The sequence below is a fragment of the Psittacula echo genome (genome assembly GCF_963264785.1).
Source record: "Psittacula echo genome assembly, chromosome: 5".
Classification (NCBI taxonomy): Eukaryota; Metazoa; Chordata; class Aves; order Psittaciformes; family Psittacidae; genus Psittacula; species Psittacula echo.
The window spans coordinates 66288144-66316001 of NC_137739.1; the positions used below are offsets into that span (position 1 = coordinate 66288144).

The 27858-nt window shown below is 37.6% G+C and overlaps 1 protein-coding gene across 7 annotated transcripts in view; it reads left to right on the plus strand.

The window, feature by feature from the left end:
* The window catches only part of PPP2R5C (protein phosphatase 2 regulatory subunit B'gamma), an 88003-nt gene extending 64499 nt beyond the window's left edge, over window positions 1–23504 (plus strand). For 6 of the 7 annotated variants that reach the window (XM_080619007.1, XM_080619009.1, XM_080619010.1 and 3 more), the window contains 8 exons: window positions 4039–4147; window positions 6264–6317; window positions 10075–10245; window positions 10793–10920; window positions 12474–12575; window positions 14666–14738; window positions 17050–17166; window positions 20603–23504. In XM_080619007.1, the coding sequence (XP_080475133.1) occupies window positions 4039–4147; window positions 6264–6317; window positions 10075–10245; window positions 10793–10920; window positions 12474–12575; window positions 14666–14738; window positions 17050–17166; window positions 20603–20734 (886 nt within the window). In that variant the 3' untranslated portion in view covers window positions 20735–23504. The remainder of the gene's footprint in view (window positions 1–4038; window positions 4148–6263; window positions 6318–10074; window positions 10246–10792; window positions 10921–12473; window positions 12576–14665; window positions 14739–17049; window positions 17167–20602) is intronic. The other variant, XM_080619008.1, reaches the window with a different exon arrangement.
* The last annotated feature ends 4354 nt before the right edge of the window (window positions 23505–27858 follow it).

Genomic DNA, 27858 nt, shown 5'->3' on the forward strand with positions numbered 1-27858 from the left:
ATTGGGAATTGCAGATTGCTTTGAGACAAGATTAAAATAGTTTCACATCATATCAGAGGTGTTACGAGTATAAGGTTTTTGTAGGATTGCAGAAACACAGCAAAAATCTTGAACCTTGTGGCAGCGTTTTGGAATGTGACAAGTTTTTCAATCATATTTTTTAAGTCTTATTTTCTAGCTTAGGACCCCTGTAATTAATATCAGTTGTAAAGCAAATACAGATAATGCAGTGAGTTGGAATTTATTAAAAAGTTCTTCCAACATCACTAAATGCATAGCAGGTACACCAAGGAAGCACAGGTTATGAAATTTCAGTAACCTTCTTTTGTTAATCCCATTATTTTGCAAATTCCAGTGTCACGGTTTAAGCCAGTCAGCAAGTCAGCCACGCATTTTCTACTCTCCCCCGCCACCCGGAGGGATGGGGAGGAGAATCGAAAGAATGTAACTCCCATGTGTTGAGATAAGAACAGTCCAGTAACTACGGTATAACACAAATAACTGCTGCTACCACCAATAATAATAATGATAAGAGAAATAACACGGGAAGAGAATATGATACCACCTGCCGAAAACGAGCCCGACAGAGCAGAGAACGTGCCCTTCCGGGAAACTCCCAGTTACATCCCCCAGGCATGACATGCTGTGGTATGGAATACCTCTTTGGCTAGTTTGAGTCAGGTGTCCTGTCCCTGCTTCCTCCCGGCCTCCCCTCCTCCCTGGCAGAGCATGAGACTCACAAAGTCCTTGGTCAGAGTAAACATTCTGACCAGCAACTGAAAACATCGGCTTTATCAGTATTATTCCCAGGCCGAAAGTCAAAACCACAGCGCTGCACCAGCTACTAAGAAGGAGAAAAAGTGACTGCTGCTGCTGAACCCAGGACATCCAGTGATGTATCTGAAAGTCTTTGAAAATTTTACAACTTAAAGCTGATAACTTCATCAAAACTAGAGTGGGTTTTATCAACTGATTTATGTAGAATCATAGAATAGTTAGGGTTGGAAAGGACCTTCAGATCATCTAGCTCCAAATCCCCTGCCATGGACAGAGACACCTCACACTAAACCATGCCACCCAAGACTCTGTCCAACTTGGCCCTGAACATTTGCCAGGGATGGAGCATTCACAACCTCCCTGGGCAACCCATTCCAGTGCCTCACCACCCTAACAGTAAAGAACTTCTTCCTTATATCCAATCTAAACTTTCTCTGTTTAAATTTGAACCCGTTACCCCTTGTGCTGTCACTACAGTCCCTGATGAAGAGTCCCTCCCCAGCATCCTTGTAGGCCCCCTTCAGATACTGGAAGGCTGCTCTGAGGTCTCCACGCAGCCTTCTCTTCTCCAGGCTGAACAGCCCCAACTTTCTCAGCCTGTCTCCATACGGGAGGTGCTCCAGTCCCCTGATCATCCTCGTGGCCCTCCTCTGGACTTGTTCCAACAGTTCCATGTCCTTTTTATGTTGAGGACACCAGAACCGCACACAATATTCCAAGTGAGGTCTCACGAGAGCAGAGTAGAGGGGCAGGATCACCTCCTTGGACCTGCTGGTCATGCTCCTTTTGATGCAGCCCAGGATACAGTTGGCTTTCTGGGCTGCGAGCGCACACTGAAGTCGGTTCATGTTCATTTTTTCATCGACCAACACCCCCAAGTCCTTCTCCGCAGGGCTGCTCTGAATCTCTTCTCTGCCCAACCTGTAGCTGTGCCTGGGATTGCTCTGACCCAGTTGTAGGACCTTGCACTTGGCATGGTTAAACTTCATAAGGTTGGCATCAGCCCACCTTACAAGTGTGTCGAGGTCCCTCTGGATGGCATCCCTTCCCTCCGGAGTATCAACCGAACCACACAGCTTGGTGTCATCAGCAAACTTGCTGAGGGCGCACTCAATCCCACTGTCCATGTCACCGACAAAGATGTTGAACAAGACCGGTCCCAACACCGATCCCTGAGGGACACCACTCGTTACCGGTCTCCAGCCGGACATCGAGCCATTGACCACAACTCTTTGCGTGCGGCCATCCAGCCAGTTCTTTATCCACCGAGTGGTCCACCCATCAAATTGATGTCTCTCCAATTTAGAGACAAGGATGTCGTGTGGGACAGTGTCGAATGCAAAAAAAAAAAAAAAATGTAATCCATGTGCAAGTGGTTTGGGTGGGGTTTTTTTTTCCTTTGCTTTTGGTCTTTTTTTATGTTGTTTTTTGCAGGTGGGGGGGGCCTGGTTTGGTTAGGGTTTTTTTACTATACATTAATACACTTTAAAAGCTTAGTTAAGTTTATGGTGTTTCCATATCTTTGCACATAACAGTAACACGTCAAGGGAGCAGCTTGCTCAGCATTGTGTCTGGTTGGGCTTTAGGTATCTCCAGGGATGGAGACTTACCCCACTAGCTCCTCTAGGCAGCGAGTTCCCATGTTTAACCATGCTCACAATAGAAAGCTCTTTTTCTTACATTTGAATGAAATTTTCTGCTCCAGTTGACTCTTGCCGTTTCACTGGGCACTGCTGAAGAGTCTGACTTCCTCACACCATCCCTTCCGGTATTTGTACACATGAGTAAGATACCCTTAAGCCTTCTCTTCTCTAGGCTGAAGCGATTTGTCAGCCTTCCTTTGTGTGTCAGATGCTCCAGCCCTTTTATTATCTTTGCGGCACTTTACTGGACTTTCTCCAGTATGTATACATCCTTCTTGTCCTAGGAAGCCCATAACTGGGCCCAGCACTCTAGATGTGTCTCAACAGAGCTGAGCAGAGTTGAAGGATCACCTCCCTCAACCTACTGGCAATGCTGTTCTGAATGCAGCTCAGAATGCTATTGAAATTGGGAAGATGTTTTAAAATTTTTAAGTCTACATGTCTCCCCAGAATAGTTCTTTAATTTTCATTGAAACGTTCAACATCCTATAATCAAGTAATACTCATCAAGATATACTGAAGACTACATAAATAGTAGAATATGGAGCTAAATCTTCAAAATTGTTACTGAAGTCACCAGTGTTTTCAGTGTTTTCATTCTTGGTTTTGTTAGGTTAACTTTAAGTGTTACAAATTTAAAAGTTAAGGTTGTTCATTCTGTTTGGTTTGGTTTTTTTTGAGGGGGAGGGAGGGGGATATTGTTTGTTTGTTCTTTTTTCATTCAGACTTCCAAATCAAAACTTTCAGTAGTTAAATGAGGTTTCTGAGCTGTAACTGTTCTGTATTGGTTATTCTTCCAGTCCAATAAGGAGTAACTAAGTTTTTAGTTGGGTTCTTGAGTTTTGACTTGTGAGAAATAGAGGAACTGAGTTTCATGCTCAAGTACTCCATTTCATGTGTTTTCCTTTGCTAAATACTGTATGATACTGGACAAATGAACAATTCCTGTAGAAACTACTAGTGCGGTTATGGTGTTTCTGACAATCATCTTTTGACAGGATTGCAGAACTTCTTCATACTCGATCAAGGCCAAACTCACCCCACGTTTTTGCTCCTTTCTGTTTAACAAGCCTTAAAACATCTTGGAGACACATTTTTTGTTTTTTAATTAAGTTAATGTATATTTTTTGAGTATGTGGAAGTTCTGGCAAGAAACCATAGAAATGTTAATGTAGTAATGGGGGTTTGAGATTTTGCATTGAGAGACTTCAGGAGGAATAATTCATATCCTCAAAAGTAGTTGTGCAGTCATTACTAATGAAAATTACTTTAAGCATGTGCATCAAGGATACGCAAGTGTTTATTAAGCTTTAATTTTTGGACATCATCTGATTTCCAAGATGTGAAATAAATGTAACTTTGTAGCTTTTAATGGTTTTGTGAGGTTCTGTTTTTGGCTTGTTTGGTTTTGTTTCTTTTTTTAAGAGGAATATAGTAGGTTCCTTTTGCCTGGGTGCCTTCTGTCCTTGTTATTGAAAAGCATTAGAGTAATAAAATAGAATTTAAAATACTAAATGGGCAATAGGATTCTCGATATTTTAACTGATGTTAATGGTGTACAGCAGTGCAGATCTTGTGTAATTACTGACTTCTATTTTTAAATTTGTTTCCCTGGCAGCATAATTAATGGATTTGCCTTACCATTAAAAGAAGAGCACAAAATATTCTTATTGAAGGTTTTGTTACCACTGCACAAAGTGAAATCACTCAGTGTCTACCATCCACAGGTAAATTTTGTTCAGCACTTTTCATACTAGTGTTAAAGTAAGTTTGCCTAGAGAGGACAGGGGGACTCTAGTCATACTGATATGAATTCTGTTTAAACTATCCCAACACTTGCCTAATAACTGGCCTTAGGGAAATTACGTAATATATGTACCTATAATGCCTCACTTGTTGAGGGAGGAGGGAAGGGAAATTACTTCAAAATACGTGTTTTGTGTATAAATAAATACCTTTTTAAAAATAGCACTGTAATGTTTATAGATGAAGCGCATGAAGTAGTTCCTTAATGTGAAAGTTCTTGATATATATCCACACGCAGAATTTTTTGTTTATTTTATCCTTGTCTGTAATATTTAGACATACAAAAATTGCAGAAAAGTATGGTTTTAATGATTGTCATCTATAAACAGATTTTTTTCTAAACTACATGGATCATTTCAGCTGAATTCAGTGTTTTGCAACTGTTAAAGAATTGGGCATTTACTAGGACATCATTATTTATAAGATCTTTTTAGAAGTAAAAATCAAAAAAGGGTGCATCTGAGTTGTAGCATGCTTATAAACCAGCTGTGTGTTTTCTGTGCTGAGTTTGGCTCCATTCAGAATTTCTAGAGAAGTGGGAAATCATACAGTATTAGAGAAAATACAGTATCATGATACACTGAAATTTTTCTCAGTGAGAGGTTGTTACACAGCTTTGGTTTTGTTTGGTTGTTTTAAATTTGAAAGTTGAACATGTCTATGTAGTTTCAAGTGCTCCAAGTTTTAAGTACCGTTTCTTCAAATAAAACCACTAACAACTTGTATTTTTAAGAACACCATTTCTGTAATTACAGTTCTTTAGCAATTAGAGATGCTTATAAGCATTTACTTTAGATCTTGCCTACTGGGGCTCAAATCAGTTCCTGTTGAAGTAGTAGGCTAGAGTGGCTCCCATTTAAAAATATTTTTTCCCATTTTTTCTAATGCTATGAACACAACCTGTTGGGATGTGGCAAATTAGACCTTTCTTGTAATTTCAACTAGTGCAGGCATCTGTGATAGCCACCTTTTCTTCTACCTACCTGAGATGGCTTGGTCTTTATATCTTCCCCTTAATTCACAAACTAACTCTCCAAATCCTTCAGGTGATCTGCATTTCTCATTACCATTAGTAAAAAGAAGACATAGGAAATGCCTCTTTTACGTATTCCGTTGCATGAGATAGGAAAGCTTTTTGAGTGAGTTTAGTGTGTGAAACACCAAAGTAAAACCACAAAAATTCACATTGAAACAGTGGCAGATATTCAAAAGGGTGTGCTGCCAAATCCAGATATACATGAAGAAAGATAATTTCTACATCCAATTCAAGTTTACTGTAAAATAATGGAGAACACTGAGTGTAACCTTTGTACATTCCTCGAATTACTTAGGGACATTCTTGGTAGAGTCATCAGGAAGGAACTGGGTTCATCAGCTGAACTTTCATAAGTTGAGAGACATTAGAAAAAATGGTTAAGTAGTGAGCCTCTCATTTACTTTGGGACCGTTGGCCCATAAATGAAACAGGTGTGTGTAATAGTTCACTGTTCAGGCATGGATAGACAGTCTGATTCTCGTAATTGAAGTTGGTAAATACTGTAATTCAGCCTCAGCTTGTATCAGCTTTATATTGACATGCACAGTTAGCATTAGTTCTCATGTCTAGAAAATTCTAAGATTTATGACTGTTCAATGCATTTCTAATTAGGGTTATGAAATATAAAATACTTAACTAAATCAGTATGGGACACCAAAATGTTGGCAAGTGGAGAGCACTTTAAAGGACAAGATAGTGGTTTTTAAATCCTGTGTTTGAAAAGATGAAGTGTACTGAAATGCGAAGTACTAGATCTAAAAAGAAAACATTGAATTATGTGTTTGCCCAGAAAAAGGTGAGGGCAGACTTGGGAAGGTTGGGAAAAATTGGTAAAATGTATTTGCCCTTTTGTTGTTTAAATTGTCTGCCAAATAATTTCTGAAAAATTACAGAAAAACTGTTGTGTTTTTATTTGAATTATTAGTGTTCTCCACTTACACTAGTGGTTTTGAAGTAGCTTAAAAGAACATTAATAAGTATCTCTCTCTCTCTTTCTGTAGCTGGCATACTGTGTAGTTCAATTTTTAGAAAAAGACAGCACACTTACAGAACCAGTAAGTTTATCTTCCATTATTATATGTTTTGGAATATTAATATTCCTTTAATCTGTAGACTGTTTAAGGGGGCTTGAGGATCAAAATATTGATGTGTAATTGTTTTTATTAGGAAGAGTCACATATTTAATAATTTTGATGTATCAAATTCAGGTTTTCCAACAGTTGGTTGAATGTCCAAAATGAATTAAAACAAACGTTAAGAGCATACCTTTTACTAACAGAGTAGAGTTTATTCTGCTTGTTTTCCTTGAGGATCAAAATATTGATGTGTAATTGTTTTTATTAGGAAGAGTCACATATTTAATAATTTTGATGTATCAAATTCAGGTTTTCCAACAGTTGGTTGAATGTCCAAAATGAATTAAAACAAACGTTAAGAGCATACGTTTTACTAACAGAATAGAGTTTATTCTGCTTGTTTTCTTCTGGCTGTCTGGATATGAGATGGTTGATGCAGGAGCAGTTTAGTCAGAAATCAGCTTGCCTGAACTGTGCTCTATTGAGAGACTGATGATGATCGAGCAGAGATTTCTGGCACACAGAGCTACCTACTAATGCAAGGCTTTTGAGTTAGATCCTGTTCATGTCTATGAAGTTTGGACCATAGACAGAAGCAGATGTTAGTCTGGCTGCACCTAATTGTGTAGATGAATACTTTTAATTGTCCTTCATAGCATATAGTGCTTTGCCTCATTAAACCCAATATGAAGTAAGAAAGAGCTAATGTGTTTAATCACTAAGTAGCAATCAGTAAAATGATTGTTATTAATGAAAGTGTGCATTATTAGATTACAACCATTTTCATTGTAAAATGGGAACTGGGATTCTTTAAACAAATGGAGTATGCAGCTGAGCATGAGCTCTCTTTGAATTAGAGCTTTTAATATTTGTTATCAAATGTCAGACATTCTGTCACTTGTGCTGTGTGAGATCTTGAAAACTTAGCTTGCTTCCAGAAATCAGCTAGGATGTTGCCTGTTTCCTAGTACAAATCTGAACTGATACATATGCAAGTCTGTTTTCTTTTTTTGATCCCAAAGTAGTATATGATGACAACATTATTTAATAATTTAGCACATGCATCACAGAAGTGCTAAGGTGTCCTTCAAAAATTCTGGTTATTACAAAAAACCTCTGTTTTCCCTTCCCGTTGTTATATGAGACTTTTTTATATCTTATTGAAAAAAGCTGCATAAATTTCCCTAGGACATACTGTGTGCTTTCATACAAAAAGTTGGGCTTCTGTAAAAATTTCAGAAAACACAAATAGAAACTGGTTTTGTTGTTGTTGTTTTTGTAAATGAGAGCAAAAATCATTGTTTGAGAGACGCTAATGAGCCATTGCAACTTTTAAACTACATAAAAAGACAAAATATAAATTTTCTTTTTAAAGAGTTTTTCCAGAAGTCTGTACTGTTCTGGATTTTTCGTCCACTGCTACATAGCTTAAATATCCTTTAAGGGAAATTGTCTTCCTATTTGAATATTCTTTGGCACCAAATTGCCACAGATAGAAAACAGGTTTTATGGTTAAAAAATTTATAAAATCTTACATTTTGGTTTGAAAACTAGCATCTTTCAGGAAAAATCATTGTCCTTTCATAACAAACATATTTGTGTTTACTCTTATTTTTCTTAAATCAGAAATAGCTAACAGCACAAGAGTTATTATTCCTTCATTTGTATATTTACAAAGATTCTTGAATAAATTGTGATGTAATCAGTAACACTAATAAATACAGTGTCTAAGTATATTTTAACTGCTAAGCTAGTATCACTTTTCAAAGTGAAATTCTTTGACTTATATATTCAGTACTTGAGAGAGTTCTGGTTTTCAATTAGATTTGAGAAACATTTCCCACAGATGTATAGACTCTTTTTGAAGAGTTGTGAGCTAACTGGCAGACAACTTCCTTTAGATCATATTTTTATGGATCCCACCCACCTATCTTTTGAGTATTCATGGTTTACTAGGCAAAAACTGCTTCAGCAAGCTGGGTAAATAATAGTCATGAAGAAAGTTAAGTCTCTAATTATAGTAATTTAGTCATACAATCATAGAATAGAATCATAGAGTAGTTAGGGTTGGAAAGGACCTTAGGATCATCTAGTTCTGCCATGGGCATGGACACCTCACACTAAACCATGTCACCCAAGGCCTCATCCAACCTGGCCCTGAACATTTGCCAGGGATGGAGCATTCACAACCTCCCTGGGCAACCCATTCCAGTGCCTCACCACCCTCTCAGTAAAGAATTTCTTCCTTATATCCAATGTAAACTTCCTCTGTTTAAGTTTGGACCCGTTACCCCTTGTCCTGTCACTACAGTCCCTGATGAAGAGTCCCTCCCCAGCATCCTTGTAGGCCCCCTTCAGATACTGGAAGGCTGCTCTGAGGTCTCCACGCAGCCTTCTCTTCTCCAGGCTGAACAGCCCCAACTTTCTCAGCCTGTCTCCATACGGGAGGTGCTCCAGTCCCCTGATCATCCTCGTGGCCCTCCTCTGGATTTGTTCCAACAGTTCCATGTCCTTTTTATGTTGAGGACACCAGAACTGCACACAATACTCCGTGAGGTCTCACGAGAGCAGACTAGAGGGGCAGGATCACCTCCTTCGACCTGCTGGTCACATTCCTTTTGATGCAGCCCAGGATACGGTTGGCTTTCTGGGCTGCGAGTGCACACTGAAGCCAGCTCATGTTCATTTTTTCATCAACCAACACCCCCAAGTCCTTCTCCGCAGGGCTACTCTGAATCTCTTCTCTGCCCAACCTGTAGCTGTGCCTGGGATTGCTCTGACCCAGTTGTAGGACCTTGCACTTGGCATGGTTAAACTTCATAAGGTTGGCATCAGCCCACCTCACAAGTGTGTCAAGGTCCCTCTGGATGGCATCCCTTCCCTCCGGAGTATCAACCGAACCACACAGCTTGGTGTCATCGGCAAACTTGCTGAGGGCGCACTCAATCCCACTGTCCATGTCACCGACAAAGATGTTGAACAAGACCGGTCCCAACACTGATCCCTGAGGGACACCACTCGTTACCGGTCTCCAGCCAGACATCGAGCCATTGACCACAACTCTTTGCGTGCGGCCATCCAGCCAGTTCTTTATCTACCGAGTGGTCCACCCATCAAATTGATGTCTCTCCAATTTAGAGACCAGGATGTCATGTGGGACAGTGTCGAACGCTCAGTGTCGAAGTCAGTTAAATAAAACTCAATGCTTTAAGAGCAACATTCTTAGAGTTGTTGGTCATCTGTATTGTATGTACATATATGTTATTATGCATATATTGTATATACATATATGTATATACAATATATGTATTGGGTATTTATAGTAAATGCTTCTTAAAATATAATCATAAAACTTAATTTCTTGAGCTTAGGAGTACAGCTCCAAGAAATTAGAGATCGAATGCTGCTTTCGCTTAAATGACAGATAATTTTCCCCATAGTGTAATAACAAATTTGCACTTTGATCATGCTAAGTTAGGGGTCAGGTCATTCTCTAGTCTTTTGATTATTATTTATAAACATGTCTTTTATGTGCATAACTTTGTTTTCCAAAGACGTGGGTTTAGATCTATTAACAGTTAATTCTGTGACACTAAACCATATTTGATTACTGCTGTCACGTGGGACAAAATATTTGAGTTGTGTTGTGTTTAAAGTACCAGACTTCTTGATGAGATATAATTTAATCCAATAAAGTCAAATTACTGTGATGATTTTGTTCATTTTGTCTCTACAGGTTGTAATGGCGCTGCTGAAATACTGGCCAAAGACTCACAGTCCAAAAGAAGTCATGTTTCTAAATGAACTAGAAGAAATTTTAGATGTTATCGAACCATCTGAATTTGTAAAAGTTATGGAGCCTCTTTTCAGACAGCTAGCCAAATGTGTGTCCAGTCCACACTTCCAGGTCTGTACCTACTGAGTGTACTGTAAGAAGAGAATTTTTATAAAGCATGTTTGTTAATGATATTACCTGTTATTATTCAATGGGATTTATTTATTGCTAAAAAAAAAGCATTTGATTCTGTGTTAAAATTTAGGGATCCAGATGTTAGCTTTATTGTTTTTTTTCAAGAGTGTGTATCTCCATTTGTATTGGGTGATTCACTTCAGTGTTATGCTTAACATAAAAGCTTAAAAGCTCACTGTTTTCAGAACTACGTGAACCCTTCAAGTACACAGTGTTTGCATTTCACTGCTAGAGTTCTACAAATACTTCCTTTGGGAAAACGTTTCTTTGCTTGCACTTCAGAGTTTGTAGATTAGAGTTTGAATCGTGTTCCTATCAAGTAAAAAGCAATTTTTCTGTGGCATTTTCCATAAGCTACATGTCTCCATTTGCACTAGAAAAAATGAAATCTAATCTGACCTTTCCCTTATTTCTGTCAAATGTTTCAATTATTTGCTCTTAATAAGAGGTGGTCTGAAGTTTTCCTTTTTTCATGTCATCTTAGGTTGCAGAGCGAGCATTATACTACTGGAATAATGAATATATTATGAGTCTAATTAGTGATAATGCAGCAAAAATTCTACCCATCATGTTTCCATCCTTGTACCGGAATTCAAAGACACATTGGAACAAGTAAGAAACACTTGTACAAATAAGATTCTGCTAGTTCACTTATGTCTAGTTTTAGGCTTAAAAGTGGTTAAGATATTTGAGTTGCTATTTTTAAGTATGTTGAGCTGTTTATGACATTCAAGTTGCTGAATGAGGAGGAGACTACTGTTGGCAAAATTTTTAGGAAGTATGAAGAACTGAGAAAGAAAAGTTTTCCTTTTTTCATTAAATGAGAAACAATATTTTTAGTGCATCTTGTCCGTGATGTATTTTTATTAATATGAACCAAATTTGTCTGAATCTGTAGTTCACATACTTCTAAAGACTAACTTTGATTTTTGATCTTTAACATCTTTGCTGTTTTGCATTTTTTCTGCATTCTAATGGAAATATATTGTAGACCAAGTCAGTATTTCCTTCCCTCCTCTTCCTCCCCCCATTGTTTATTGTTTTCTCTTCTTTCTCCATTGACTATTTTAACTTTTTTTTCCCTCACAATAACATAGTATTGACGTATGAAAACAGTCCTGGTCAGCTCCTTTCTGCAGGTGTTCCATTGTAAAGTGCCTCTTTGAGCTATTGTGCAACTGCTGGGATAGTGAAAGTATCACAATCTAGTGCTGAGGACTGCTGATGGGTTGGCCAAGAATGAGAAATCGATCTGCCACTAAACACAGGAAAAGAAATGGAAAATAAAGTGATGTTAAAGTAATTGGTTACTGTCACTGGATGTAAGCAGTAACAAATAATATACTCATTAATAAAACTCTGATTCAGTGTGTCCACAGTAAATTCACAGTAAATGTGGATTGTTGTTGACTGTTTTTACTGGCTTTCAAGGCCTTGCATTCATTTTACTCTGAGCAGAAGTTATGCTACCCAGTACAGCTGCACTCTTACTTGTAGCTCACATGTGTGGTACAAAATAATCATTGAATGGATTGCTTTTTGGATTTAATTATCAATAGTACATTACAAATTGGAACTGTAAATTACTTTGTAAAAGTGCTTCATAAAGCAGATGATTTTGTTTATTTTCTGATTTTTTTCCACTTTTCTAACACTTCTCTAGAGTGTGTGGCATAATTGTGTTAAAGTGAGTGCTTGTTGCTGTGTGACAGTTCTTTAAATGAATGGTGTCTTTTCCATGCTCCTTTTAATCATTAATGTTGGAGTTTTTTTTCCTTGAATTTGTCAGCTGCCAGTAAGTTACTTATATCAAGATCAATGTCATCTTGCATTTTCTCTAATAACCCTAGTTTGATTAGTGTCAGTTACTAAATTTCAAAACTAATCCTGTATTAACACATATACTGTTAAAAATGAAGTTCAAATATATCAAAAGTGATGAGTAGTGCTGTAGAGAATGAAAGCTGCATTCAAGTTGGTAATTTTAGTACTTGCATTAGCCCTTTTGAGGGTAAACTGAAACTTCCACTAACTAGCTTTGTTTCCACTTATTCTGAGGTGATGTAATTTTCCAGTTATGTAGGCTATTGGCTACTGTTGACCAGAAAAAAATAGATTTCAAAGTTTAAAGTACTCTGAATATCAACCAGAAGTTTTACTTATAGGACAATACATGGCTTGATATACAATGCTCTGAAACTCTTCATGGAGATGAACCAAAAACTGTTCGATGACTGCACACAGCAATTTAAAGCAGAAAAACTGAAGTAAGTTTTCATGTCAGTGTGTCTGTCTGTTTTTGAATAATTTGTTCAGAGTGCTTTAGCTCTGAAAAACTACTGTCTTTAGCGGGGAAGTTGCCCATTCATTTACAATGCAACAGCCTTTGAATTGACTTGGTGAAACTTATTATGGGTGAACTGTAAAATCTCCTTAACAGTAGGATGCCTCATGTAGTCTTATACTTAATACTGCTGGGGGTCCCAGTCTTCCTAAAAATAAACTTGAGAGGAGTACTCGTGAAGCCCAGTGTAAAAGACTGTTAAACAGTTTAGTTTACATCCTGTATTTATTTTAGCATGCTTTATTTACCCAGTGTTATTTCCTTTCATGTTGTCACTCAGTTCTTCCCAAAACACTTTTCCAATATTTTAAAGCATTGCGTCTCAGCATATGTGAATGTTTTTCTAAGAACTACCCAAAATAAAGTTATTAGTCTATTGAAATAGAGGGCATTTGTACATTACCTGCCAGAAGACTCCTGCTGAATTTGTATATTCTTGCATAGGCCAGTGAACAGAGCAGGGATTTAGAAGCTAGAATTTTTCTGGTTTATGCCCCAAAATGCAGATTTTATGATCATAAAGTCACTTCTGCTCCTCCATGTCTAATTTTGTTAGACATAGTGTTTTGAATATTCAGGATATTATAAAGTCTACTAAAGTGAGATTGAGAAGTCAAAAGTATTAATGTTTTCACTCTCACCTTAGGGGCTGGGGAGTATAGTTAGAAAGTGCATTCTGGATTTGAATTCTAGTTTTAATTTCAAAGTGAATAGGGATTCCTTCAAGTGGTGGCTGAAATTATACACCCATTTTAAACCAATATACTGGAAGTAGTACTGATTCTTGATGGGGATTGATTTGCCCAAGTTTTGAAGTTCCTTCCTACAATTTAAGTAGAAATGAGCTTGTGTCTAAATGGTGTGTGTTTATAGATAATGAAATGTGAACATTTGCTTTTTTAAAAAAGTTCATGTAAGTCTCTCCTCCCTCATAGCAAATAAGTTGAATCCTTTTTAAATGTGAAAGCAAACTTTCCTTCTCTGTTTTTTGGATCTTTTCTGGGTGGCATTTTGGGTGTGAACTAAGGCAGGCAGGGTGCTGAGTGATGGTAGTAACAAAATCAAAAAAAATCCCTTACCACACAAGAACTTAATAAAGGGGAGGGGAGGGGGCTAAAGAGTTCTTCCCTTTAGCTGAACCTAATTAAGAGTTGGCAGCAAATTTTGTATGTGCTTGAATATAACTTTCTTGTCTGATTGAGTTTTTTTTACATTTGGATTATCTGTTCTGTGCATTCAAGCCTGAGAGCATTTTCAGCACTCTTAAGCTCAAAGCCCTTCTAAAACTCTACCAGGTTTCAAAGATAGATGTTGATTCTAGTCTCTGCAATAAGTTGTTTATCTGTAAGAAAGAAAGAGTTAAAAACAAGCCCCTACATTTCACCATTTTAAACTATGTTAGGCAGCAGGAAACAAACCTTTCCTGCTTTAATAAGGAGAAAGAAAAAAAGGCATTCGATGTCATCCCCTTTGGCTTGGGACTCCCTTGAATGAATGTGTTTGTTGGGTACTTCTAACGTTAAGTTTGTTGGGTATGGCTGTGTTAAGTTCAGGATGTCAGTGGACCTTTTCTTTCAAACTATTACCTTAAGCCACTGGGCTGACAATAAGAATTTGTGCCCTTTTTTATGGCAAGTTACTAGTTTCTTATATTTCAATGTAGGATTCAAATATTACAGAGTTGAAACACAGACACTTTCGACATAGATCAAGAATTATGTTTTCATTGTAAGTCTTTTAATGTACAGTTTTTAAGCAACAAACTGGCTCATATCAGCTTATTTTTCTATGAGAATTTTCTTTTTCCTTTGTGATCATGGGGTATTGAAATGATGCCAGTTATCTTGTCAACAGGAAGTGGTATTTTGGGCAGTAAGTTAAAACAGGCGTAGCTAAATAATTTATTCTCTTGACTTCTAGTGAATTTCTTAGTGCTTAAGAAAGTATCCAAGCTGTGATACAAAATTTACCAAGCTCCTTTTGCTATTTTTACTTCTATTTCTTTTTTTCCAGAGAGAAGCTAAAATTGAAGGAACGGGAAGAAGCATGGGTTAAAATAGAAAATCTAGCCAAATCAAATCCCCAGGTATTTAGAAAAGATTAACATGTTCATGTTTAAATACCTTACTTTTGTTAAATATCAGAGGGGGAAACAGGTCTGACTGATCATGAAAATAAAGCAATTTAACTAATTGTATTATGAAAATATATACAATAAAAATACTTTAAAAATTTGTAACTTTCACTTGTGCAAGTAATTGTTTTTTAAAAAAGAAAGTTTCTGAAAAGTATGGTATGAAGTACTTTTTCCTTTTCTTAGGAGATTATTGTATGCAGGAGTATAGAGGAGATACTGTATTGTGGTTTGAAGTTATTGTGCAAAATTATGGAAAACAGAGAGAGATGCCATAATTGGTTTCTCTTGAAAAGCTGTTTTACAAACAATATATTACAAAAGAGATCTTTCTGCAAACTGTGAGTTATGACGGTCAGTTTTGCTCTGTGTCTAATGGATTAAAGTTATACTGTTCATTCTTGTCTGCTGCATTTGTTCTCCTGCTTGCATTGGGCTGGTCTTCTGGTGAACCTGCACCTTAGGTTCTTACTAAAAGGGAAATGGACTTTTTCCTTTTAGCAAGTAACCTACATTACTTCATGTTAGTGAAATTTTAATACAGAAACAAAGATAATTTGGACTATTCATTATATTTTGAGACTATGGGAGAGGGGGACGGTTTGGCTTGGGTGGCTTTCGTTTCATTTTTGTTTGGGGATTTTCCCCCTAATTTGCTTGGAGGGTGCTGCCAGTTTTCCTTTATCTCTGTCATACTGACTACTGCTATCTGCAAAAAGACCCCAAGCATTTCAGTTACTTAGCAGCCATTCTACTTTGCTGCAGCAAGAAACTTACTGTATTGTATCTTTATTATCATCTAGCTGAGTTTCAAGAAGTGGAAGAGGGAGTAGTAGTACTCTCTGTACAGAAGTGGGACACTTCATGATCTCAGTGCTATTTTAAAACAGACAATAGTGTCATTTTTTGTCTAAGAAGGCAGAATTTCATAAATATTTTTGTTCTTGTGGTGTTTCTCAGGGGACAGTTCCTAAACTGCTGAAATAAAATTTGTTAAACAAAACATCAGCTGACAACAGATAAGCTAAGTTAATCAAAAAAGATTCGTATGAAAGTAGTGCTTGACCTTCAGTGATAAAACATTCTGCTAATCAGATAAGCCATATGAAAGCCTTGCTTGAACACTACTTGATATGTGTGGTCATTTGCTATTGCATGTCTGGCTAAATAATGGGATTGACTTGCAATAGAAAATCTGTTTTTGCAAGTAATTTTTTGTAACCACGTTTTCTGAAACTCATTAACACAACCTGTATACAAGTATGTTCTGCACAATATGTTTGAGGAGCATTTAAAACATAAAAAATTTTAAATAAATACATTTTAAAAAATATTAATTTGAACATGAAGTGCTCCAGTGAATTGGCATAAGGTTATAAATGCTTTTAGCACTCTATATAATGGATTTTTAAGGGGGTTTTGAGTTGTTATTTTTTCCCCCCCCTGGAATTTGTTAAATTTGTAATTTGTGTAATTACTGACAGTTGCTGTTCAGAGTTGTTCCTGACTCTGTGTGACACAGGGAATACCTTTTAAGATTTGAGATCATTGTAATTGGATTCATTAAATCCTTGCTAGTTTTTTTTTCTATTTTCTCATCTGCACTGTTACTGCTACACTCAGATACTAGCGTATTATGAGGAAAAAACAGATGAAAAATTGTGTGTGTTTCTAAATTAGTTTTGATTTCAAGATCCCGTACACTTCATCTGAGTTAAACTAGCATTTAAATTACTGAGTTTGCTGTACAGTAAGCTTATATGCTATACAAGAGGCTGTTTCCCAAGACAGAAAAGTTTAATATTCTGTTTTGAAATTACTATAAACTTATGTTAACCATATTTGGTGTTTTAACAGTGTATTTTCTCTTCCAACATGGAACTGCACCAGAAAGTAAAATCACTGTGTTTGGGTTGCTACACTGTTCACAAATCGCTAGACAATGTATTAATAAGGTTTCAGATAAATGTTTGCATTCAGTTCAGTACTGGCAAAATCTGAATATTTTAAAATTCAACCTCAGATAATCAAAGCATAGTTTGTGTGTGTGTGTGTGTGTGTGTGTTCTGACTGTATTTTTTGACAGGATATTTCTGCCAAGTGAAAGTATTGGAGTTTCATTTTAAAATTTATTACTTGGTGCCTGGAAGCATAAGATGTTGAAGCTAATCTCAAATAGCTAATCCTATTGTTCAAATGTTGAAATACACTATTTAGGTGTTACTACTAAGAATGATTATTTTAACACTTTGCATTTTATTAGTACCCAACATATAGTGACACAAGTTTGCTGAACAGTCCTGTTGCAATGGAAACAGATGGGCCTTTAATTGAAGATTTGCAGATGCTGAAAAAGACAGTGAAAGAAGAGGCTTGTCAGGTAAAGCCATGTGAAGATAACAAAGTACTCTAAATCATGAATTGCCTTTCCCCCTACCCCAAGTGACTGCTAATCATAGCCATAAATCTAGGTTCTGTTTTCAGCCCCATAACCATTTATCCTAGAGTAATAATCTAGGGTCAGAGCAATCCCAGGCACGGCTACAGGTTGGGCAGAGAAGAGATTCAGAGCAGCCCTGCGGAGAAGGACTTGGGGGTGTTGGTCGATGAGAAAATGAACATGAGCCGGCAGTGTGCACTTGCAGCCCAGAAAGCCAACTGTATCCTGGGCTTCATCAAAAGGAGCGTGACCAGCAGGTCGAAGGAGGTGATCCTGCCCCTCTACTCTGCTCTCGTGAGACCTCACTTGGAGTATTGTGTGCAGTTCTGGTGTCCTCAACATAGAAAGGACATGAAACTGTTGGAACAAGTCCAGAGGAGGGCCACGAGGATGATCAGGGGACTGGAGCACCTCCCGTATGAAGAGAGGCTGAGAAAGTTGGGGCTGTTCAGCCTGGAGAAGAGAAGGCTGTGTGGAGACCTCAGAGCAGCTTCCAGTATCTGAAGGGGGCCTACAAGGATGCTGGGGAGGGACTCTTCATCAGGGACTGTAGTGACAGGACAAGGGGTAACAGGTTCAAACTTAAGCAGGGGAAGTTTAGATTGGATATAAGGAAGAAATTCTTTACTGTTAGGGTGGTGAGGCACTGGAACAGGTTGCCCAGGGAAGTTGTGAATGCTCTGTCCCTGTCAGTGTTCAAGGCTAGGCTGGACGGAGCCTTGGGTGGCATGGTTTAGTGTGAGGTGTCCCTGCCCATGGCAGGGGGGTTGGAACTAGATGATCTTAAGGTCCTTTCCAACCCTAACTATTCTATGATTCCTTAGAGCTGCTACTTTTAAGTGGTACTATAGCAGCCAGGAATACAGTGTTTTATTTCTAATGCCTGAGAATCTCCTGTATGGTCTCTTTCGATATTTCTTCTGTAGGAATTTTCATTTTCTTTTCACTTAGAAATAACTTTCTGTGTCATAATGGGAACAATGATTTTGCTTTTAGGATAGTTAAAAATAAAACTGAACTCTGCCACATCATAGTCTGTTCTCTTACCTATGTAAGGTTGGGGCTTTTTGCAGGAAAATGCATAAAGTATGTACAAATATATAAAGTCGGATTCCATTGTTGACATTTTTGTTCAAATCCTTCTTAGAGACTAAAGCTACTATGTTTTGAAAAATACATAAAGTATGCCTTTGTCTTGTTCGCTTAATGGATCATCTTCCTCAGCCTACCATTTGGCATGTTCCATTACCTACTACAGTGTCCTTGGACTCTCATTCCAGTCTTCTCATCCTTAGCTAATGCTTAGTAATCTTCAGGAATTTTTAATGTAACTTCAGTTAAACAGAACTAGAATCCTGACATTCAAACGAGAGATTTAAACTTGGAGCTAATGGAAAATGGAGAGTTGCCAGGGAGCATTGCAGTATCACCAAGATGTCTGGTAGCAGTATCAGTAATATGAATATCTCTAAATCCAGCAAAGTTGTAAGACCAGAGAAATGAGCTGGAGGTGGAAAAAGTGGTTGAGATCTGAGATCAAGTGTGTTAATTTCATGGAATCATAGAATCATAGAATAGTTAGGGTTGGAAAGGACCTTAAGATCATCTATTTCCAACCCCCCTGCTATGGGCAGGAACACTCCACACTAAACCATGTCACCCAAGGCCTCATCCAACCTGGCCTTGAACACCGCCAGGGATGGAGCATTCACAACCTCCCTGGCAAAACTCCAGTGTCATTGTCCTGCAAGATTATTTGTTACTTGTACTGTGGGATTTTGAATGGAGATTGACATCAAAAGAAATACTGGAATGCATGAAAGGCATGTTCAGTGATTGCTGTTTTTTAAACACTTTTCTCTGGAGTGGAACCCTATGCATTCCATGTAATTCAGCCACCAAGAATTATATGCCTGTTGAGAGCAGTGAATGAGGGTAGCATTGCCCTTAATGGGAATGCTGGTTAGAGCTAGTCAGTGAGGAGTACTGAGCTTAATAAATTTCTAAAGTGTTGTACAATACAAATGTACAAAGAGTAATGGCAGCCCAGACTAAAACCAAGGACCCAACCTAGGTCTTGACTACTTTTCCACAAAGAGCTCAGCATCAAGAACTATGATGTTGAGACTATATACAGCTTCATTGATAGTGTTTCAGCTGGAAAATGCATGTATCACATTCCTGTTTGATGAGCTCGATTGATAAGTCTGGGTAACAAGGAAAGCAAATAATTGATTAAGGATTAGGGTATTTCAGAAAGCAAGCAAGGTAGCGTTCTTGCATAATTCTTTGAGAGGGTACTGGAAAGACAGTTGTGTATCCCTGGCCAAGTACCATTAGAAATTGATGCTAAACTAAGAAATACTGCAGTTACCGGGGGTGGGGGGGGGCAGGGGCAAGTCAAAATGACAGCTTAATTTATTTTTTAAGTAAAACTGCAGAAGTGAGGAGCTGTGTAAAGGTATATACAGTTTCAGTGAAAGTAAGGTTTGTGCTAGAGGTTAGCAATGTAACAGAGTGTCCATACTGAAGAGGTGATGGAATGACTGAGAAAAACACAATGTTTTTCTGTACCAGACTCTCTGAGGCTTTGTAGGGTATACTCTGCTACAATAAAATTTGACTGGCATGACTTACTAACTTTTTGAACATGCTAGTAAATCAGTAGCTAAGTAAAAGCCAATCAGTTTTCATAAGGATTTTTTTAATAGAAGATGAATAAACATCATTGGTCTAGTGGAAGGTGCCCCTGCCCATGGCAGCGGGGGTGGAACTAGATGAGCTTAAGGTCCTTTCCAACCCTAACCACTGATCCTATGGTCTAACAGGCACATTAGGGTGAGACAGACACAGGAACTATATAAAGACACCATTATATAGTTTAAAGATACTTTGACAGCGATACTGTTTGGCTTTGAGAGAGCATCAGTAAAATAATAGAGCGGAAGCTTATATTTTCAGATATGTGAATAGTGCAAGTAATTAGAAGCATGGAAAAAAAAAACAAAATAATTTCTCTCAAATGTAGAGACAAAATGAAAAATAAGTGAGAAGATAATTTTTTAAAATGTTATCAAGTGATAATCATGGTAGTAATGCCATAATTGCTAATATCTTAGAATTTCTACCTGTTTCTAATATTGCCTCTCAGCAAAAAAAGAGGGTCAGGACTTGAAACTAGGTAACTGGTGGGGTAAAGAGGAGAAGGTATAAATTTTTTCCCCGTATGTTTTTTTTGTTTGAGGTTTTTTGGGGGGGAGGGAGGGTTGTTGGGTTTTTTGGTTTGCCTTTTTTTTTTTCTGTAAATGAGCCTACTGATGTGCAAGAAATACTTTAACTGTTTATTTTGGCCAACTTTATTATATTTTTATTTCAGGCACAGAAAGATCAGAAAAAAGATCGTCCCCTTGTGCGACGCAAGTCAGAACTGCCTCAGGATATCTATACCATGAAAGCCTTGGAATCACATTGCAGAGCTGATGAATTAATATCACATGATGGGCATTAAACTATTACAGTGAAATACTATTTTGGAGGAAAGGTTGGGTTTTTTCTGGACTCAGTTCTACAGTAGAACTTACTTTTTGTGCCATACCAATCAGTTACACACAAAGTCAAGGCTTTCTTCAACCCAGTTCTGTAGGCAATAATAGAGTATGCAGCTCAAGATTAGTAGTTCAAACAATGGTAAATTACCCAATTCCACATATAGAATGTTGGGTTGACTATAGTCAAGTGGACGCAATTTCCTGGAGGTGGTGTTATAGCACCAGCTAGCTGATATCATGCAGTTTTTATAGTCATTTTTGAAAAAAGCATTCTATCGACTCTTTCCATCTAAGTGAATGACCAACAGTTGGTACTAATGATAAATGTGTGTTTTCAAAAAAAGTAAAATTATTTCAAATTTAAGTATTAAACTTTTTCTAGGATTTCTCAACTTTACAGTTGTTTCCACATTGTTGCTGTCTTGTAATTTACCAGCAGTTTTGAAAATACACAGTTATTCTTTTGTACTATAAAACATGGCTTACAAAATGGTAACTTTCATGACAATCCTCAATCGTCGTTCCTTTCTAAGAATTCTGTAAATTTATTTCTCATTTACTTAGGATAAAGAGATACATATATATATACACCATGTCCTAATATTTTATGTATATTTAAAGCCATATTTTCCAGTCTTTAGTGTATAATATGGCACCAGTATTCAAGATATGAACTGGTAGAAGAATTTTTCCTAAAATTAAAATTTGTTTACTGACTGGAAAAAGACTGAATATAAAATTTCATTTTAAGTTTTTTTTCAAGTCAATAAAATACTCTTTCATTGTTTTCTCCCTTATCTGAGCTTTTAATACTCAGCATTTTTCTTGGGCTCTAGGAGTTCAATATTCTGTGGCAGATACTACATGTGATTTCAGTTGAATCAGTTTTCATCTGAAAGATGAACATAACCTTTCAGGAAACACAACATCACAAGCTTATTAAGTAAGAAAAAGAACAGACCCTTGAATTCCATTCTGCTTCTTTTCAAATGAGTCTAAGAGCTGAGGAGATAGTGACCATAATTTTACAGTGAAAATTTTTTTGTTGTTGTTGTAAAGAGCACATGTGCTGCAAATACACCTCACAAGTGAACTGAAAATGCATCTGAGTTGCTGATGATCTTCAAATGCTGCTATATATTCCACAAGATTACTTGCATGTAATGAGCTTTTTGTTGTAGATGGGAAAGCACGGGAGGAAAATCTCTAAAAATATAGTGCTTTGTCTTCAATATTTGATTTCTCTCAGGGTGGCCAGTATTTTGACTTACTTTTCCTGCTTACGAGCTGTTTGAAACGTGTTCTGCTATTCTAAATGAGTGATTAGTTTCTTTTGTCTCTGGCAGTAACATGATATAACTTAATGTTTAATGTCTTAATGCATAAAGAGATAAAAACGCAGCTTCTTTAAAAATAGTTTTTGTTTACTTTTTAAGGAAGTATAATGTCTCCTGCATCCATTTAAAAAAAAAAAATGCACAAAGCAGACATTCGTAGTAACCTTGTGCATATGTAGTGCCTGCTGTTTGTTGGTTGCATTTAACATTCAAATTCCAATATTTGTCGTGTTGTCTATTGGAAGACAGTTGAGGGTGGTAAATATTGGCTTACAACAACTAAACTTAAAGACCAGCCCAACCTTTAAGTGGAACGTCCACTGTGTCTGAAAACATTTCCTGTAAAACTTGAAAAAAAACATGCTTTACCATTAGGATAAACTATATTAAAACAGTTTAAAGATGCCTTCTCCTTTTGAGGGAAAAAGGGTGCTTTTTTAATTGTGTAAAGCAATGTCAGTGTATTTTGATATACCATTGTTTGAACTTCCATCTTTAGCTGGTAGATCATCAGTTACCTTTGATTTTGGGTGTTCAGTATGTTTGTGCAAGAAGTTGCTGAAAGGAATTATATTACCCAAAGGGGTAAAAAAAAGAAAAAAAGTGTATCAATGTTTGATTGTGTGATGCTCAACATATTAGAACATCTTTCACTGTCTAGATTTTATTTTTGTTTTTTATTGAAGATAAACACTCACCAAAAAGGGAAAAAACTGTGGTATTTTTAAAGTTCATCATGAAGTCATATTTGAAGTTTTGGGCTACTGAAATTTGTTTAGGCAATATTCCAGAATCCATCACCACTAGCGGGTTGGCATGTTTATTATCAATATTTATAAAGTTCTAATAATCCTGTACAAAACCATTCTAAAACTAAAACATCCAAAATAAAAAGAACTAAAGTAGAATTTTGGTGATTGTTCTTCTTCATAAAGTTCTGTCTGACACCTGCCCCAGTTTTCCAAAATTACACCTGTACATCAGGAATGTCAAAAGTAATATTACAAGTGTCTTTTTAGTGTGGCTTTAGTATGGCTTCATTTTAATATTGTACATACATTGTACCTTGTTTTATGGTAATAAGTAATAAAAATGTAGACTCATATTTTGTACAGATTCGTCTTATGTACAGAATAAAAAGTTCCTAGAAACAGCAAAAATAGGTAAGTGGCACAATTATTTTTCATTAGACAGTATCTGTAACATTATGCATTAGTGGAATGTTAAGTTCAAATGTACCTACATTTTTTAACATTTTGTAATTCAATTTTTTGTTCTGGCATTGTTTCTGAAGAACTTCATACACCTGCCATTTAATATGCTTTTATCTAATTTTAGAACTTATAAAAAAAATGGTGTATTATATGGACAAATAAAGAACATGTGAATTTTACTTGTTCATCATGAAACTAAATTTAGCACAGGGTGCTTGGGGATGTGTAGATTGTAATTGTTTGCAGAATCAGCCATACAAATTACGATAATACCATACATTTCACCCCCCAAAAAAGGTTTATTGTAAGGAAATTAGTAAAAAAATGGGAATAATGGCTATTTGGTAGAAAAAGCAGATACATCTTTTGGAACAACTATCAGGACTGAAAGAAATTTTCTGAATCTCCAGTCTACAAATATGAAAGATGCACCTTTCACACCACAGTGGTTTTCCCTGTAACTTCTATCTTAAGAGGCTTCAAGCAAAGTAACCATAAATTCAGGGATTATTGTGTGGTAGGTGGTATGTGGTCAAGGTAGCAAAAAGGAAAAAAGGTAGGAAAAAACATTCAGTCTGCAGTAGAAGTTGTCTTCCCTCTGGAATCCATAAAAGTCTTCAGAAGAGCTAAGGCAATTACATAAAGCTGACTCCGGGTGGGTGGGGTTGGGGGAGGGTTCTAAGCGTGGTGGGGTCAGTATCTGACTACTGCCTTGCTACAAATGTTAAGATTTGAGTTAAGCTGTTGCATACTGAAAAACAGGTTTTTGCATGAGCTCAGAAGTAAACTCATTGCATGCATTCCCAAGCTTAATCATGAATCAAGAACTAGATTCTGAAACAACTGAGGGTTCAGTCATTCAGTTTATAAAATTAAGGTAAAATGCCTCATAATGTTTTAAAATACTGACAGTAGTGACTTTTTTTTTTTTTTTTTTTTTTTTTTTCCCCTATATAAATACCTTACTGAGTTACAAGTATGTTCAGGAATTGAGCTTTAATCTTTTCTCCCCAAGAGAATTAAGCTCAGGGGCTTTGACCAGCAACCTTTTTAGGTATTCCTTCCTTTGGCTTTTTAGCCATGGAAGGGAAGGTGCTAGTGTAGCACAGGTACACTTGTGTGTGGAGGTTTCTGGTTTCCTTATGGAAACTGTTTCAGTACCTTACAAGTGTACTTACAGGAGATAGCTATGATTCCAGGTTATCCTGAATATTGTTCTAGATCACATTAGGGACATGCTCCACTTTCAGGGGTATTTCTGCACCTTGGATCTTGTCCTTACTGTGTGCAATGATTGTGGAGACTGACTGCATATAACTAAGAAATGCCTTTCTAATTACCGTATCACTGTCTCCCTGTATTATAGTTTATATGATAAGACTTGGCTTGAGCTGTCTCTACCTTATGAAATAAAACTGACGTAGTTAAAAAGTTTGTATGAAAAATTTCCCAATGGAGAATTTACTGTGGAGCTACATTATTCCTTCCTCATGTAACTGAAGAGCAGCATGACTCCAGCTGCCTTTCTCTGAACTCAGCCATATCAGGACTGCATTTACTCCTGCACAAGAAGAGGACTGCACACATAACCCATGAAGTCTCATAAGCATCAATCCTATGGTGTTGAAGGGAGAGGGCTTACACTGTTTCACTTCAGGAGAGGAGAAGAGTATTCATATAATTGCCTCAAGCTATTTTAAGCACTTCTGTGATCAAGAAGACCACACTAAAGGCTCATGCTGCATGAAGGGTTTGCCATTGTGATTTTTCTAGTACTCTGCCTTTAAAGAGAATTATAGAGGGGAAAGCAAGTGATTTGCTCTGATTGTTACTTGTTCAGGGATTTTGCTTTGGTTTTGGTCTCTAATACTACCAAATCATTATTAAATATAGGGGAAATAAGATTTTCTTTTTTTCTGAAGTTGCTTTTCTAACTTACTCAAAATACTTCTTCCTACGTATTTTATATGGCATTTGCCAGGAGCAAACCTTGTCTGTCTTGACAAGTCCTAGTTCTTATTCTGATTCTCTGACATACTTCTTTTTAGTTAAACTAGAGGTGAAATGTGTCATATTGGCAGTTCTGCCTTTTGGATGGCTGACTGAAATAGCTTCTCACGTACCTGTAGAAAGGACCAGGTCCTTTGTGTATCCAAGAAAAGGCCATTCATGATTAACTAGGGGTAGATCAAGGCAAATGATTTTTCACCCATATTGAGAAAGCTAAAGCCTTTTCTCTATAGAGAGAACATACGTTCTTTAGCTGAACATAAGAACTTGTGCAAAAAGCTAGTTTACCTTGTCTTTGCTTTGATTTCCTTTAACTTAATTTACAAGATCTTCCTGTTACTTTGGCACAGCAGACAAGGCTGGAGAAGGAATACCAAGTGTCTTACCTATGCTGGCTTGTAGTTGCAAGTAGTCTAGCGCTTAAATATCAGAATCCTTGACTAGTTCTTTATACAATAAAGTGTTGTCGCACATGGAGTATTTTTAGAACCGACAGTAATGGGACGTGTTGGGATTTTTTTGACCCTACTTTCTCTGCAGGTTAGCAGCAATGCATATATATAATTACTTGAATTCCTGTTTCCTGTCTCTGTCCTGCTTTCTTGTCCTTAATTCCTTACTTTACTTTCCTTATTCATATTTTTTCCTGGCAGCAGTTTTACAGTAACGTTGATTCTTGCTTTGTAAGCTGCAAAAATTTTGTGATGTTTTGGTGCAGCAAATGACAGCTGTTTTAGAAGAATGAGTATGCCAGCACTTGGAACTATAGCTTTGAACTAACCTCCAAAGAGATGTTTTTACACTTAGATATTACACTTCTACGTTGCAGAAGAGAATTATCAACACCCTTTTATTGAACATCCTGGAGACCAGTATGTTAATTTAACCTGTGGGTTTTGGATGTTTAGTCTGTACTGACAGTTACTACACAGATGTAAGAAGTAGGTAATCCTCACCCCACTGGAAGGCAGGCAGCAGGACCAGATACGGGGTAGCCTTTCTGGAATTCAGATAGCCTGGCAAAGTTAACTCTTTTTCATATGAAACTTAATCCTAAAACATTATCTGCATGTAGGAAACTGATAGGATGTGAGCAAACTAGACTTTGGAAAATTGAAGTAGATGAGTGTTGTTCTAAACACTGTCTCAATAACCATGTTCTGTAAATAGAATAGTTAGATTAATATTTACATATTATCTTACAATATTTTTCTTCATCAAAAAATTACCATTCTAGTAAGAGGGTTTTGGAAGGAGAGGAAGTGAAATGGTTTTGGTAAGTTTTCAGTGAATAACCTCTGTCAGTTCTGTTGCTGAACAGATTATTTTCCTTCCAGCCAAGAAGGCTTGAAATTTCTATTATTTAAGAAATCAGTGGGGTTTTTTAAAGTTAATCTGGACTCCTGAACCCTTTAGGAGCCTATGTGAGCATAGGCAGCCTTTTTCCTGGTAGAAACAGGAGCTAGGGCATGTAGCTGGGCTTTCTGTATTCCTTGTAAACTAGCTGGGCACACACACTTTTAACGCTGAGTTAACACTTGTGTAGTGGCTTACAGGCCGGCATTGCCTAGTCAGGCAGCATATCCCATCCCAGCTTCCGTACATGTTGTGCAGTACATCTGAACAGACTCTGGGCCTAAGGGTCTATACATTTGTCTGTGTATCCCCCTGAGGAACGGGGGGGGGGAAGGGTTCAGAGACAGTTTTGTATGGTTAGTTTGCTTGGTTTTCTCTTCTAGGTGCCATCCCCTTTGTGTATAAACAAAAGTGGGGGTTTTCAGTCTGCGGGGCACCAATAGTGATTTTTGGGAGGCAGGGGAATTGTTCTGGAACTGTTGTCACCTTCCCTCTCCCAGGCACATTCAAATGCCACCCAGGACCAGGGGAGGGATGGGAGTAGTTTAGACAAGAAGGAGCAGGATTGTCCATCCTGGTGGCAGTGAGCTAAATTCATCTAGTTCCTTAGATCAAATATATACACTGGGATGTGGCTGCTGTAAAAGAGCTTTAACAATTTTTAAAATGAAATTATGTTCAGGGAGAGGTCCCCTTCTCACTGGGGTGCTTTCAGTTCCCCCCTCTGTTCTCTATGGGATATGAAAGTATGGGATTAATGATTTAAGTGCTGCATTCACTAAACTGTAACTAGCACACCTATTGTATGAGCGGGGTAGGGGGTTGCTCTTTACGCCAAAGAAGCCAGTCTGCTTCTCCCCTTGTTACGGCTTCTGGGTTTATTTTTCACATAAACTAAACATTCTGAACAAATGAGCCGCGGGGCTATTTTATCTTCTCGGTAAGGGACCGGCAGCATGCATCTCTCTCGAGCCGGTGGTGCAAGGGAGTTGGGGGGGGGGGGCCTGTACTTTCCCCTCGCAGCTCAGTCACCGCGCCTCTCGTACGGGAGAAGCTACTGGAACACCGCCTTCGCCAACAGGGGCTGTGCCGAGGGCGGCAACGGCGCCGGTGCCGGCCAGGAAGGCGTGGCGTGCTGCTTTTCCCAGGCTCCCCGGCGGTGGGGCG